Source organism: Juglans microcarpa x Juglans regia, chromosome 3D (assembly GCF_004785595.1).
Source record: "Juglans microcarpa x Juglans regia isolate MS1-56 chromosome 3D, Jm3101_v1.0, whole genome shotgun sequence".
NCBI lineage: Eukaryota > Viridiplantae > Streptophyta > Magnoliopsida > Fagales > Juglandaceae > Juglans > Juglans microcarpa x Juglans regia.
The window spans coordinates 5,363,187-5,378,379 of NC_054598.1; the positions used below are offsets into that span (position 1 = coordinate 5,363,187).

Genomic DNA, 15,193 nt, shown 5'->3' on the forward strand with positions numbered 1-15,193 from the left:
TATTTTATATTTTTAATCTATTTTTTATATTTTCAAAAAAATATCCGCGCCAAGAAAAAGAGGAAAAAATCAATTTAATTTGAAAAATATAATTTTAGTTCGAATAAGATGGACGTGATGAAAATCTTGAAGGTTCTTGCAAATTTGTTTTATATGAATAAATTTATAATATGTATTATTATAATTGCAATTTTATTATTTTTTTGTTTATTTTCTTAATCCATGTTATGAAGTATATAGACAATGCTCATCTTATGCAAGTTAAAGTTGCATAAGTTGAGATAATATGAGATGAAATAAAAATTAAAAGTTGAATAAAATATTATTAAAATATTTTTTTAATATTATTTTTATTTTGATATTTGTAAAAATTAAAATATTTATTATATTTTATATGAGAATTTAAAAAAATTATAATATTTAAATGAAATGAGATGAAACGATCGTGAAAATGCCTAAAACTTTTACTTCGTTTTTTTCGTAGATAAAATGAGATGAATTAAGATAAAGTTAAAAGTTGAATAAAAATTATTAGAATATATTTTTTAATATTATTTTTGTTTTGAGATTTAAAAAATTGAATTGTTTATTTTATTTTGTGTGAAAATTTAAAAAAATTATAATATTTAAATGAAATGAGATGAAACGATCGTGAAAATGCCTAAAACTTTTACCTTGCTTCTTTCGTAGATAAAATGAGATGAATTGAGATAGAGTTAAAAGTTAAATAAAAATTGTTAGAATATATTTTTTAATATTATTTTTATTTTGAGATTTGAAAATTTTGAATTGTTTAATTTTTTTGTGTGAAAATTTTAAAAAATTATAATAATTAGATAAGAAAAAATGATATGAAAATGATTGTGAAAACAAACGAGGCATGAAGCACATGTACGTATGTAATGGTGACTTAGTTTTAGTTCTAGTTTGAGATAATATGCCTATTATTTTTTATTTTTTATTATTTTTTAATATTCTATTATTATTTTTTTATTATCTTTTTATTATTATTTATAAAATATCTGAGATGACTTCACTGTACAAACGCAACTTTAAGCAAAGTGCTCAATACGCATTGCATGCTTACCTTACAGGAGGAGAGTGTCCCCAAAAAAAAAAAAAAAACAGAGAAAGATGCTCAAAAGCTGTTATTCTCACTTAATTCATTTCCTTTTCTTTCCTTTCATATTCTCCCAAAATTAAGATTCTGTTTACTCGCTTTATTATTTTTGGTTATTTTATTCCTAAAAGTCTCTTCTTTTTGCTTTTGTGAATAATAAGCAGCGTATGTATATGTGGCATTGGCTGCTTTTCTCAACTTGTTATAGGAGGCTGATCCTCCTCTTATTCGTATTCACCACTTTTCTCAACGTGTTATGGACTTATCCTCCAGATATTATATATTTTTTTAATATTATTCTATAAAGTTGTGCGATTTACCCGAAAAATTATAAATAATTAAAAGAAAAAAAAATGAGCCATGTCAAGCTTTTCTCTCTTTCTTTCTTTTCTTGGGGGGGAGGCTCAAAACTTTTTTCTTTAGAATTAAATAATAATTAAGGAACTTTCAAGTTCATACCTCTGTTTTGAATTTGGAACAAACGTGAATCAAGCAATTTCTAGTCTATTTGTAATTTAATGCACAAATTGCTTATAGCTTACGACGCTAATCGTCTTATTTTGTAACTTGTGAAGTTAAAGAGAGCAATTTCTTTGGTTAGGTGTCGAGCGTTGGGAGGGTGGGAAGAGAGAACAAGTTGTCTACGTAAATGGAATGATGAAGTACTTAAACAATGTCGGTGATAATGTATTTGAACTTAAAAAGATTGGGGCGTCAAAAAGGATGGTTGGTCTGTCGGATCAAACCTTTCTATTCCCATTTTGGGTGCCTGTCTTGTCAACAGGCAGTATTCATGGGGACACGTGGGACTCGGGACTGGATTGAAGCTCAGAGACGTCCGAGTGGCGAAGACTTTTTTGTCCGTTCTCAGAGGTGGCATCTCCGGTTTTGAGTTTGGGCTGTGTCGCTGTCTGAGAAATGGCGTGTCAATCAAGCCGACGTCTAGCCGAATAAACATCCAAATCAATAGAGATTAGGTGCTTCAATGTCCTACCAACTGTACCAAACACCCAAGGAACATCCCCCTCGAATCTTTACACCATTAAGGCACTCTATCTTCGTTTAAAAATACTTTTTGATCGCAGAAAAATCATAATTCAGATACTTCCCGTCGTATGGGAATCATGCAACAGCAATAAAAAATAAAAAAACAAAAACAAAAAGAAGAGTGGATTTGATGTATCATCAAGGGAATGTCCGGCAACATAGATAATAGTCCTAAAATAATTGAAGGGAAAAGAAGATTCCAATCCTCGTAAGGAAAGCAATCAGATGACCCCAAGTATTTCTCAATCCCATGGCGTCAGCTTCGCCCAAGGGAATTTCGAAGAAAGATGTAAACAAAGCACACGATTGCAATAAAAAAAGGGGGCCCGAGTAGCTGGATATCATCAGTCCTTCCCAAAATCAGCACTGTAGTGAGCGCTTGATTCGAGTTTCTTTGCTTCGTTCAGCTTCCGGACAGCCTGAAACAACAAATACCGTATAACTTAGAAAAGAAATCCAGCAAAAGCACGCACAGAACGAGCTACAAAAAAACCTCTTTTATTTTCATATATATATATATATATATATAGGTACAGAAAAACATATTTCAAAGCTTGAACCTTCAGGACCAATTATTCAAAACACTGGACAGAAGCAGACAAGATTGAGTGACATATGTTCTGAACAACACCAATCCACAGGGATCACTCAAGTGCACCGTGCACGTGCCCTGATGTCTAGAGAAAGTAGCACTTCAGTTCCGTGTGGTGTCGTTTGGATTTAAAGATGAGTTGAGATGGGTTGTAAATAGTAATGAGATGGATTATAAATAGTAGTGAGATTGTGAATTAAAATTGATGAATAGTAATGAATAGTAGTGAGATGAGTTGAGATGAATTGAAATGAGTTGAGATGGATTGCGAATACAAACCGGGTGATCTAATTGCCAGCACGGAAACCAAACAAAAAGAACAATAAGGCCACGTTTGGGAAGTGAGATTCTCATCTCAAAACTTCTCATAATTTCTTGCACAAACATCACTCAAATACAAAACACTTTTTAATTTCAAATATTCACATTTTTTATCTAATTATTACAACTTTCTCAAACTTCTAAACAAAACACAAAAAACAATATAATTTTTTCAAATTTCAAAACAAAAATTATATTCAAACAGTTTTTTAACTTTAGAATATTTTTATTCAATTTTTTCCTCCCTCATTTCTCAAAACTCAATAAAATATTTTAACTTCAAACCACTTCACTACTATTAACAAATCATTTCACTACTATTCACATAATTCTCATATCATTACCTACTTATCAAAAAAAAAAAAATTCTCATATCATTACCCAAGCATACCCTAAATGAAAACAAAAGAAACGGAAACTCGTTAAGGTTTTCTTGAGGAAAGAAATTATACTCTTACATCTATGGTTAAAACTAATAGAGCATCTCTCAGACAAGCCGTGGACATATAATGCATTACACAGGCACATCCTTTTTCTCATCACAGCAGCTCGACAAGACTCTAGTTTCTGGAAAGAGGTTACATTAGTCCTTCCAGATGTGATCCGTGGCCCTGGTTGGCTAGCGAAGCAAGGAAATCTTTCCTTCTGGTTTGATAATTGGTCTCAACTAGGTTTGCTGGCAGATAAAGTGGAGCAGATTTCTCGACCTCAGCTACTGGTTAAAGAGGTACGGTGAACTGATGGGTGGAATAGACAAAAAATGGAAGAACTACTGGGGTAGAGTTTAATAAACCAAATAGTGACAAAAGGAATTATGGATCAGAGAAGGGAATGACTATCCAATATGGAAAGCTTCTAGCAAAGGATTTTCACAACTAGATCTGCATGGTCTTACACCCGAGCGAGCATATGGAAAGTCACTTGGGCCAAGTGGGTTTGGCGCAAAGCCATGCCATCAAAAATTTCTATTTTTATGTGGAAGAGCTTTATGGGCAGCCTGCCCTTTGACATTAACATTCAAAAGTTTGAATACTTCATTAGCCTCCAAGTGTAACTGTTGTGAAAAACCAGTTATTGACTTGTTATACCATGTGTTGTGTTCAAGTTCATTTGCTTCTGAGATATGGGACTATTTTGCAAGCTTACTGGGCATCAAAATAGAAGGAAGGAGCTTGCAACAGATGACAGAGACCAGGTTCCGGAAGGCTGATGCTGTCTCCCCAACTAGGTATTATTTTGGGTTTGCTACCATCTATTATCAGCTGGTGTCTTTGGCTTCATAGGTGTACAGTTTGCATGGAAGATAAAAAAGAGTCGACAAGCACAATATGTTTTAAGATTAAACTTCTGCTTTCTGAACAGATGATGAAATTATCTCCTTGCAAGAAAGTTAGTAATTTTGATCTTGCCATTATGCATCAATTAGGCATTAACTTCTTAGGTATCAAAATACCAAAAGTTTTGGTTTTGCAATGGAACCTTCCAGCCTCAGGTTTTGTCAAGCTGAATGTTGATGGGTGTAGTTTGGGCAACCCAGGTGTTTGTGGTGGGCACAGGGTAATCCAAAGTTCAAGAGGGGATTTGATTGTAGGTTTTTCTGCCTGCTATGGATGGGGAACAAACACAATGGCTGAGGTATGTGCTCTGCTAGATGGTCTTAAAGTTTGCATAAGGTGAAACCTAAGCAGAGTTGGGGTTGAGACTGATTCAAAGATTCTTGTAAATTGGGGGAATGGATATAGCCTTCTTACCTGGGATGTAAGAGAGGATTGGGACAGAATCTTATGCCTATCAAATGATTTGGTTCTTTCAATTAAACACATTTTCAAGTGGGCTATGCCTTTGAGGGGGTTGGATTTATTGGCCTGTTGGAGGGAGATTCAGGGCTGTCCTCAACTGGCAGCAGTGTGGAAAATGATTCTGTTGTGCATCCTATGGTGTATTTGGTCAGAAAGAAACGAGCGGTGTTTTGAAGATAGGAAGCGCACAATGGCAGAACTGCAGAATTTTTTCTTACACACTTTAATGCTTTGGTTTTCAGCCATTGTGCTAAATGGAAACAATGTACATGACTTCTTGTCTTTATTCTCTTGATCTTAGAATGTATTTAAGTGTTCTTTTTTATACTTCCTGTGTACACGGGCTATGCCTATTTCATTCGTATTAATAAAATTACTTACTTATAAAATAAAAAATAAAAAATAAACACATTTTCAGAGAAGTAAACTAAGTTGCAGATATATTGGCTAAACAGGGTGCAAAAGGGACTACAAGATAGATCTAGTCAGGCACAAGAGACATAGGAACTCTTAGAATAAAGAGAGCTGCATTGCCTGTGCTACAGTGTAAATGATGGGGTTGAATATACACAGTCCACACGTTTTTTTTTTTTTCCTCTAGTTTTATTTAATTTAGGTGGTTTCTGGTTTTTGTATAGTCTTGGTGTCGGCTTGTTAACATGGTATTCCTCTACCATAAGTGAGGGTTTATCAATAAACTTGAGGCTTTGTCCTCTTTCATAAGAAAAAATAAAATGCATGAAAAAATAAAATATGACAATCACTGAAGGATTCTTGTTAAGAAATAACGTATCTAATATGATTTTATAAAAGCAACACCTTACCTTCATGAAATCTTCATGGATGACATAATCGCGTTCTGCCCGGATAGCAGACATCCCAGCCTCAGTGCAAACATTACGAAGATCAGCACCATTGAAACCCTAAGGCAAAAGCAGGAAATCAAACATCAGGGGGCAAAGGATCAGAATAAAATCGTACTAAACAATATCACTAGCTTACTTCAGCAAGTTTTACAACTGCTTCATAGTCAATGTCACCATGTTTGGCAATTCCAGCAGCATGGATTTTGAGGATTTCCATTCTGGACTGTTCATTAGGCAATGGAATTTCAATTTTCCGGTCCAGTCGTCCGGGACGAAGAAGTGCAGGGTCTAGCACATCTGGTCTGTTTGTGGCCATGATCATTTTAACCTAGGCAACCAAGACCACATAGTCACCTTTCCATAACAAACATAGCAGTGCATTCAAAAACTTGTAGATTGTAGCAATGTGAAGTCGTGTAGTGTATATAGGTTATGCACAAAAAAATTGACAATTGCAGAGTTCAACCGAATCAAAAGGTGTTCCGAAATCACCTTCCCAAGCTGGTCAAAACCATCCAGCTGGTTAAGCAACTCCATGAGTGTCCTCTGAATTTCACGATCAGCACTTGTTCCCTCACTGAAACGACGTCCTCCGATGGCATCTATCTCATCCATAAATATGATGCATGGCTTTACCACAGAAATCAACAGTAAGAAGTAACTCTATTTGACATTTAAAAAGAACTAGATCATTTTCAGAAAATATTATATTTGATGTTCATTTTTTTCTTATAAGGGACATTTTCAAAAACTGGCAACTGTTTCATGCAATATGAACACTTACTTGGTGATCACGTGCATAACCAAACATTTCCCGTATCAATCTTGCACTCTCGCCTATGTATTTATCAATTATTGCACTTGATACTATCTATATCCACAACAAAAGGTGAACATCAAGATTCAATGTAACGAACAAGCTAAACAATTCTTTTTGTATTTTGGTAAGTAACATTAAATGGGAACACCATATCAATAAATCCAGACAAGGATATGCATCATAAGCAAAGTCAAACCTTCAAGAAATTGGCATCAATGTTGCTTGCAATTGCTCTGGCTAATAATGTCTTTCCCGTACCAGGAGGTCCATAGAGAAGAACACCCTGAAACACTTGACATTACTTCTCCATTGACATTCTTTGTTACCAAGACCACTAATTAACACAAGATTGGTTTAAATGCAATTACCTTGGGAGGTTTGATTCCCACCCTAACAAATAGCTCAGGATTCATGAGAGGCAGTTCTATGGATTCCCTAAGTTCTCGAATTTGATCTGACAGCCCTCCCACCGCTGAGTAGCTAACATTGCCTGGGTCTTCATGAAGCATATTATATACAACAGGATCAACCTGTAGAACAACATTATATCATAAAAGAAAAGACAAACATCTTAACAATTTGAAGATTTGATGACCTAAATCGGGTCAATTAAATAATAATCAGCACAGTCATCTACTAAAATATCCAATTGAACACGGTATGGATACTTACTTCACGAGGAAGTGCCCGCATGATTGTCAAAGTAGTCATATCAAGCACCACTCGAGTTCCTGAAGTTAGTTTTTCCTTGTCAACCTTGCTACGACAGCCAACAACATACCTTGGTCCACTGCTTGCTTTAACTATCACTGAAACAGCAGATATGATATTTCATTAGTTCTACAAAGGTCAAAAACCAACCAGCAGAACAAGGAAATGCGTGAAACAGACTGCACAAGTTCGCAATAACTGCACAAACAGCTTATTGATAGCATCGATAGTGACAACAGAAATGCTAAAGCATAAAACTTTAGATCAACTATTGAAAATGAGGAGAAATAAAGTTTCTATTACAGCGTTCATTGTCAAGAGGCCTGAGAACTTCGCCTATGATCTGGCCAACACTTTGAAGGGACTTGAGATCGTCTTCAGTTTTACCGAATTCCTTTTTTGCGGCCCTCAAGTTCTCTCTCACTGCATAAAGCCAAATCTAAAAAGTGTTACTTACACCAAGTGTAAGAACAAAATTACAGGACAATGCCAACACTTCAGAAATGTAAGCCATAGATACAAGACGATCAAATCTGGTACAGATCTATCTCGAATACCAGGAAAAAAAATTATAGAAGACTTCAAAAGAGTGTGACACTCCCAAGATTTCATTTTTATTTTTATAGGCAGTGCAATTTCTATTCATCAAAGCATATCAAATTTGTTGCAAACTTTTTGGGTTAAGGCGGTACCTAACACCTCATATCAGTTTCTTTCCAACAAGTTCAGATCTTTTGACTAAATTAACCCCAGCATGCACTTACCAAGGTGGCAAAAAATGTTAAACAAACCACCATCCCTTGCATAGACGACCGAATAATTTCACACTTAATAGCCTATAAAACTAGCAAATATACAATACATAAAGTATGCGCTGACAATAGTCGCATCGACAAGCTCCCAATTCAAAACTATTTCCCTTGTAGAACTAACTAAACTGATTCCAGTTAAATCACCACAGTTCAAAAAAAGGGGAAAAAAGTTATCCCTCTCTCAAATACTAAGTTAAAGCAACACACAGCCTAATTGGCAAAGCCATTCAGAATGTCTAACGTGGCTCCAAGAAAAACTCGACATTTTTTTCGTTCCTCCACTACACACCAAGGCCAAAGCGAATTTCATATCTAACAAATAATATCTTATGCAAAAAATATAAAACACTCACGCAACAACCAAACAAATAAAGTAAATCAAACTAAAAAACTAAAATTTAAAATCAACCGGAAATGAAACTTAATGAAACCCTAGAAATGGATCGGAATTTGGGAAAGTTTTCTTTCAAAAGAAAACAGAGAAAAGCAATAAAAAATAAAAAAAATAAAAATTTAGTTTTGATGCAAGGGATTGGTGAAGCTGACCTACGAGGACTCTGGATTTGAGCTCCTTATGGGAGAGGAGTTTTTTGCGGTGCTCGGTGAGCGCTGTACGACGTCGCACAGTTTCCTCTGACTCGCTAGACATCTTGGCCGTACACTAGCAATCTGAAAGTCAGCGATTCGCAGCTTTCGTTGGAGCTCAGAAGGAATGAAACTAAGGAATTGGGTTTCGCCTTGCCGATAAAGAGAAGGAGAGAGTCTGTGGAAAACTTGGCAAGTAAAATGAACAAAACGCAAATAAAAAGGATGTTGCTAGCGGGCCGGCCAGAGTTTACCGCTGGCGAACCGCTAGTTATAATTTTGTTTTTTAGTTTTTAAATTTTTTTAATATTTTTAATTATTGAAAAGAATAAAATATATATAATTTTATTAATAATTATTTATTTAATTATTAAGTAACAATTTAAAAAAATTAAAATAATAAGATCGAAAGATAAATTTGAAGAACTCTACCAGCATTTTTTTTTTAAAAAAAAAAAACCGAATAATTATAAACTTTGTACCGTTTACCCTCCAAAAAAAAAATATCTGGATCTATAATTTTCTGGCATTATTTATTAGAATAAAGATTTGTATAAATTCTAAATATATAAATTTTATGCAATTTCTTTTTAAAAACGACTTCTATCATATATTCATAAAAAATAAAAAACTAATTTTTAATTAATACTTTTTTTTCTAAGCAATCAAATTTTATTAGAAACGGAAAGGATGATACATGATGAGGGAGTGAGATTACCCAACAAACAACCTAGTACAATAATCACAGTACAAAGGTGGTAAAAAAAAATAGATTTTGGGACCAATTTTTTTGTCCCCACCCATGCCCTACAAAGAATGCACGGTCTTAAAAGAAACTACTTAATAGTTCGTAAAGTCATGTGAACTATGGAATTACCGCCAATAGCGGTGGAACCTTTACTAGAAGTGGTGAAAGTTGTGGGTGCACTACAGTTTATTGTTTTAAGATTTTTTTTTTAGAGATCCGTAGTCTATTTTTCAATATCATTAATTAGGAAAAGTGATAGTTAAAAGTACGATATCAGATGGACTAATCTGCGGCCAGTCATCTGTCTTCATGCGCATTTGTGGTGGCGTGTGGCAACCACGCGCCGGTGATAAGGAGGCAAGGCCAGGCAAATCTAAAAGATCTCAATGTGAGGAATTTGCTAGTATGGTGCGTGCAATCGATGAAGGCATCATGGCAGCGGAGCGTGAAGACCACGGGCAAAAACAAGCTGCACGTGAGGGCCAGATGCAGAGCTTTTTAGCAAGGTTCCACTCCGTCCCAGTAGATCGGCAGTTGTAGAATGGCATGGTGGGGCATGGGTCGAATGTTGGCGACCAAAGTACAATAGATCTGACCAAAACCAAACCGGTTGAGGGGAAAGGAAAAAAAAAAACTACCATTAAAGTGTATACACAGTGCGATAATGGAAAGGAAAATGAGAGAAGGGTGTCCTCTCCAACAAACGCACTTGAATTAATTGAGTTTCTCGAGAGAATTGAGAGTTTCTATCTCTAAACAAGAGAAGGGAGAATCCCTTTTTAATTTTTAATTAATACTTATTATTTTATAAAATGTCAAGCCTTGTACACTTTAAATTTATAATAGTGTTATATATAATCGTTGAATACGTAAGTATCAATCAATTATTTAAAAAAAAATATAGTTTATTATTAAAAATTTAATTTTTTTTATGTATATTATTTATTTACTCATTTTTTATAAAAAAAAATTACACTATACTTATACATTTTTTAATTACAAATATCATTTCTCTTACGTTGCTATTTATTAGAAGAGTGAGGAGGCCACGTAGACGGATGAAAGAGTAGTTCTTCGACCATCCCATTGCCAACCCCACATATGGTTTTTGATAATTTTATTAGTTTTTTTTTTTTATGAGAATTTTTTTTTTCATCATTTTACCAAGGGTACTTGCGTGGAAAATTCAGAAATGTCAGAAACTGACTAAAAACTAAACGACATAATTACGTGTATGTTAGAGCGAGATTTCTTTTTTCATCGAATTGTATTTATAAAAAAGAGGAGTTCGAATTAAAATTAAAAATTAAATAAATTATTGTTATAATATTTTTTTTTTAATTTAAAAAATTAAATTGTTTATTTTATTTTAGATGAAAATTTTAAAAAATTGTATTGATATTGATTAAATGAGATAAATTAATAGAAATTATGAAAATTAACGTGACAGACTAAGGAGGTGATGATAGAAAATTGCAAATCGAAAAAACTTTAAACGAAACTATTAAAAAAAAGAAATACTTCATTTATAAATGAATATCAGAAAAATATAATGTGATAATTCAGATTATAAATTACATTTTACTGTATAATAAATATATTAACCATCATACCACATTAAACTATCTTAATTTATAAATTGACTTTGATAAGATTAATCGTAGATCTAACACTTCTCTTAGAAAAATAGGAAAAACAAAAGATGAAGAGCATTAACTTGCACCATTAAGACACGGAATCATTCGACTAAAATTAAAATTTAGTCAAGCATTAGATTAACTCAATAATGCAAGTTCGAAGTATAAATACAGGGAAGAATACAGAGCCAAGACAGGAAAAGAGTACTGTAAAAAGGTTGCAGATCATATAGCGGCAAACCACGGTCATGTTGTAGAGACAGCCGTGGCTTCGAGGATGGACAGAGTTGGAGGATTCAACATTGTATGGAACCAGAGCTGGGTCGGATTGTGGTAGCAGAGCTGTTTTATGACCCTCAACAAGAGTTTATTTCTTCCATCCTCGTAACTTTCTAACGCAATCTCATTTGATTCCCTCATTTCTATGTCCTGTATAGAACACGTTTGAGTTCTTAGCTATCAGTCCTTCAAACTGAGACAGAGAGAGAGAGAGAGACAGAGAGGGGGGAGGGGGAACGTACAGGAATGGTGTTTGACCATTTCAAATCTTTAGAACCGTTTATGACCGTTAATTTGTTGGTACTGCCAAGAAAAGGAGCCAAACCCAACAGAAAATGTCCACAGTAAAAATCTATCTCCACAAACATTGCCTTATTATTGGGAAATGCAAACTCCATTCAGGCTGGCAATGCCTTCTCTCCAGCTATTCCCAGGAAAACAGCAACAAACCGATAAGGAATTACCCATTATAGACAAACAAGAAAGACTCATTTTTTTTCCGAGACCATTTGTTAGTCTCTCTCCTCCATTCGACCCACCTCCTCGCCCAGGAGGGATGGAGATAGGAAAGAAACCAAGAAAGTTTCCCTTAGCCAATCTCTTTCTATCCTCCTTGCCATCACCTTCTTCATCATCGATGGCTGTCCTCCTGGTCCTTATCTACGCCTTCTTTTCCTCCTCCACCACAGCCTTTTCGGCCTTCGCTCCCTTCGTTCCCCAGGACAACTTCCTCATTGACTCTGGCGCCGATAAATTAGCCACTCTTCCTGACGGAAGAGTTTTCAAAACAGAAGGGCAATCCAAGCAATTCTTACTAGCCAAGGATGACATCAAGGTTTCAGTCGAAAAAGCGGATGTTCCTTCGCCTATTTACTTGTCTGCGAGGATCTTTGTCCAGGAAGCCACGTACTCCTTCCCCTTGACCCGGCCCGGCTGGCATTGGGTTCGCCTCCATTTCTACCCCCTCAACAATGACCAATTCGACCTCATGAAGGCCACTTTCTCTGTCAACACCGATAAGTATGTGCTTCTACATAGCTTCAACATGAACAACAGCTCAAAATACGTCCTCAAGGAGTATCTTTTTAACGTGACCGAACCACTATTCTCAATCAAGTTCGTGCCCATGAAGAATTCCGCTGCTTTCATAAATGCCATTGAGGTGGTTTCGGCTCCCGACGACTTGATCACCGACGTTGCCAACGAGCTTTCGCCTGTAGGAGATTTTTCGGGGCTTTCTACATACGCTTACCAAACCTCGTATCGGCTTAATATGGGAGGACCCCTCATCACCTCCGGAAACGACACGCTCGGAAGGACTTGGCTGCCCGACGAGTCGTACCTCAAGTCCACAAGCTTGGCGAAGAGCGTCTCCGTTGCGACCACGATAGTAAAGTACCCCGAGGGGATAACGCCCCAGATCGCCCCACAAGCGGTGTATGCTTCTGCTGTTGAAATGGCCGATGCGCAGGTTAGCCAGCCTAATTTCAATGTGACATGGAACTTTGAGGCAGACTCGGCTTTTGGATACCTCATTAGGCTTCATTTCTGTGACATTGTGAGCAAAGCACTCAATAACCTCTACTTCAACGTCTACATTAATGGGAAAATGGCGATATCTGATTTGGATTTGTCTCACACCCTGAATGGTTTGGCGATGGCTTACTACAAGGATATTGTGGTTAACGCTTCCTTGATGTCTAATGGACTAAGTGTCCAGATTGGTCCATCTAAATTGGGTTCTGGTGATTTGAACGCCATCTTGAACGGTCTAGAGGTCTTGAAACTAAGCAATTCGGTGAATAGTCTTGACGGAGAATTCGGGGTCAATGGAGACAGGGTAGCTAACGGGAGCACCCGCCATACCGTGGCTGCAGTAGGGTTTGCGATGATGTTTGGAGCCTTTATTGGTCTTGGTGCAATGGTGATCAAGTGGCACAAGCGGCCTCAAGACTGGCAGAAGAGAAACAGCTTCTCTTCGTGGTTGCTTCCTCTTCATGCCGGTGACACGAGCTTCATGACAAGCAAGAACTCTTTGGGATCTCAGAAGAGCAACTTTTACTCCTCAACTTTGGGATTGGGCCGGTACTTCTCATTCGCGGAGTTGCAGGAGGCAACCAAGAATTTCGATTCCAATGCAGTGATTGGCGTTGGTGGCTTTGGAAATGTGTATCTCGGGGAGATCGATGATGGGACTCAAGTCGCAGTCAAGCGCGGGAACCCGCAATCTGAACAAGGCATTACAGAATTCCAGACCGAGATTCAGATGTTGTCGAAGCTACGGCACAGGCATTTGGTGTCCCTGATTGGATACTGCGACGAAAACTCGGAGATGATATTAGTTTATGAGTACATGTCCAATGGTCCTTTCAGGGATCATTTGTATGGCAAGGACTTGCCCCCATTGTCATGGAAGCAGAGGCTGGAAATCTGCATAGGTGCGGCTCGGGGGCTTCACTACCTTCACACTGGCACTGCACAGGGTATCATCCATCGTGACGTTAAGACCACCAACATCTTGCTTGATGAAAACTTCACTGCCAAAGTTGCTGATTTCGGGCTCTCAAAGGATGCTCCCATGGGGCAAGGCCATGTAAGTACTGCAGTGAAGGGAAGCTTCGGGTACTTGGACCCTGAGTATTTCAGGAGGCAGCAATTGACAGATAAGTCGGACGTGTACTCGTTTGGGGTGGTTCTGCTTGAGGCACTCTGTGCAAGGCCTGCCATTAACCCGGCGCTCCCTCGGGAACAAGTTAACTTGGCTGATTGGGGAATGCAATGGAAGAGGAAGGGCTTGCTTGATAAAATCATTGACCCTCTACTTGTTGGCTCCATAAATCCTGAATCAATGAAAAAGTTTGCCGAGGCTTCTGAGAAGTGCTTGGCCGAACATGGGGTGGACCGGCCAACAATGGGAGATGTGCTGTGGAATTTGGAGTATGCTCTTCAGCTTCAAGAGGCTTTCTCACAAGGAAAGGAAGAGGATGAAACCAAATCCTCTGCCACTGTTCCAGCCTCTCCTGCTGTTGTGGATACCCCACCTACTCCCACCTCTGACAGTCGTCCGGTCTCTAATCCAGAACAGAATAACAGTACTCCAGCTCAAGTTCAGGCCATTGATGAGCATTCAGGAACAGCAATGTTTGCCCAGTTTGCTAATCTCAATGGCAGGTAATTGACACGTGGAATGGGGGTCTATATCAGTACGAGTTTAAGCATCTGCTGGAAGTTCAATATATCATTGGTAATGGTGGTGGTGATGGTTTTACTGCTTTATCATGAGTGGGACATATTAGCAAAATTCCAAGCTTTGTGCGCTTCCACTTTTCTCATATAATGGTGTGCAATGCTCTATCAAAATGATTGTTCATCTGCACTAGCTCTCCTCTCTGGACTGGATTATTAGGTTCCCATAGTCATGGCCATATTCTGTATTGTCTGTATCGTATGATTAATGTACTGTTATATGAAAGGATGTATGCCCTGCACTACTAGTAATACTATACAATATTACTATTATATTAGAGCATCATGTTTTGTACTTGTATTCAGGGTAGAGTATGCAACTTAAAGAGTGATTTTTTCAGCAAGTTAAGGATAATGATTTTATCTGCGTGCGAATCGGTCTTATTTATGTGACCAAGGACATGGGTAAAGCACTTAATCCTTCAATAATCATCACTTCTTTACCCTGTTTAGAAGGAGGGAAAAAAAAAAGACTCAAATTATATACGAGTATCTAAAGACCGTTCCTCTCATCCTCCCACCCCTGAAATTTGCATCTGCCTATGACCGAACCGCCTTAATATACATATATAAACACTTGCATTCTGCTCAACCTATAGCGTTCATATAT

General features: G+C 37.0%; 2 protein-coding genes across 2 annotated transcripts; one reads left to right on the top strand and one right to left on the bottom strand.

The window, feature by feature from the left end:
• Positions 1-2,177: 2,177 nt before the first annotated feature.
• On the bottom strand, positions 2,178-8,913 carry LOC121254302 (26S proteasome regulatory subunit S10B homolog B-like). The gene is made up of 10 exons (XM_041154292.1): positions 8,635-8,913; positions 7,580-7,699; positions 7,238-7,374; positions 6,934-7,095; positions 6,762-6,848; positions 6,530-6,616; positions 6,238-6,375; positions 5,882-6,073; positions 5,704-5,802; positions 2,178-2,586 (listed from the first exon to the last, which is right to left on the bottom strand). Exons 1-10 carry the CDS (start codon positions 8,735-8,737, stop codon positions 2,512-2,514), a joined length of 1,200 nt encoding a protein of 399 aa, XP_041010226.1. The 5' UTR covers positions 8,738-8,913; the 3' UTR covers positions 2,178-2,511.
• Positions 8,914-11,718: 2,805 nt separating this feature from the next.
• Positions 11,719-14,953, top strand: LOC121254304 (probable receptor-like protein kinase At4g39110). Its single transcript, XM_041154293.1, has one exon. The coding sequence runs from the start codon at positions 11,723-11,725 to the stop codon at positions 14,510-14,512; it is 2,790 nt and encodes a 929-aa protein (XP_041010227.1). The 5' UTR covers positions 11,719-11,722; the 3' UTR covers positions 14,513-14,953.
• Positions 14,954-15,193: the final 240 nt, after the last annotated feature.

Coding starts and splice junctions, on each gene's coding strand:
- LOC121254302 (XM_041154292.1), bottom strand. CDS start 8,737: ATGTCTAGCGAGTCAGAGGAAACTGTGCGACGTCGTACAGCGCTCACC. Junction 6,849..6,933: donor TGGGAATCAAACCTCCCAAG/GTAATTGCATTT, acceptor CAAGTGTTTCAG/GGTGTTCTTCTCTATGGACC. Junction 6,376..6,529: donor GTTATGCACGTGATCACCAA/GTAAGTGTTCAT, acceptor TCTGTGGTAAAG/CCATGCATCATATTTATGGA.
- LOC121254304 (XM_041154293.1), top strand. CDS start 11,723: ATGCAAACTCCATTCAGGCTGGCAATGCCTTCTCTCCAGCTATTCCCA.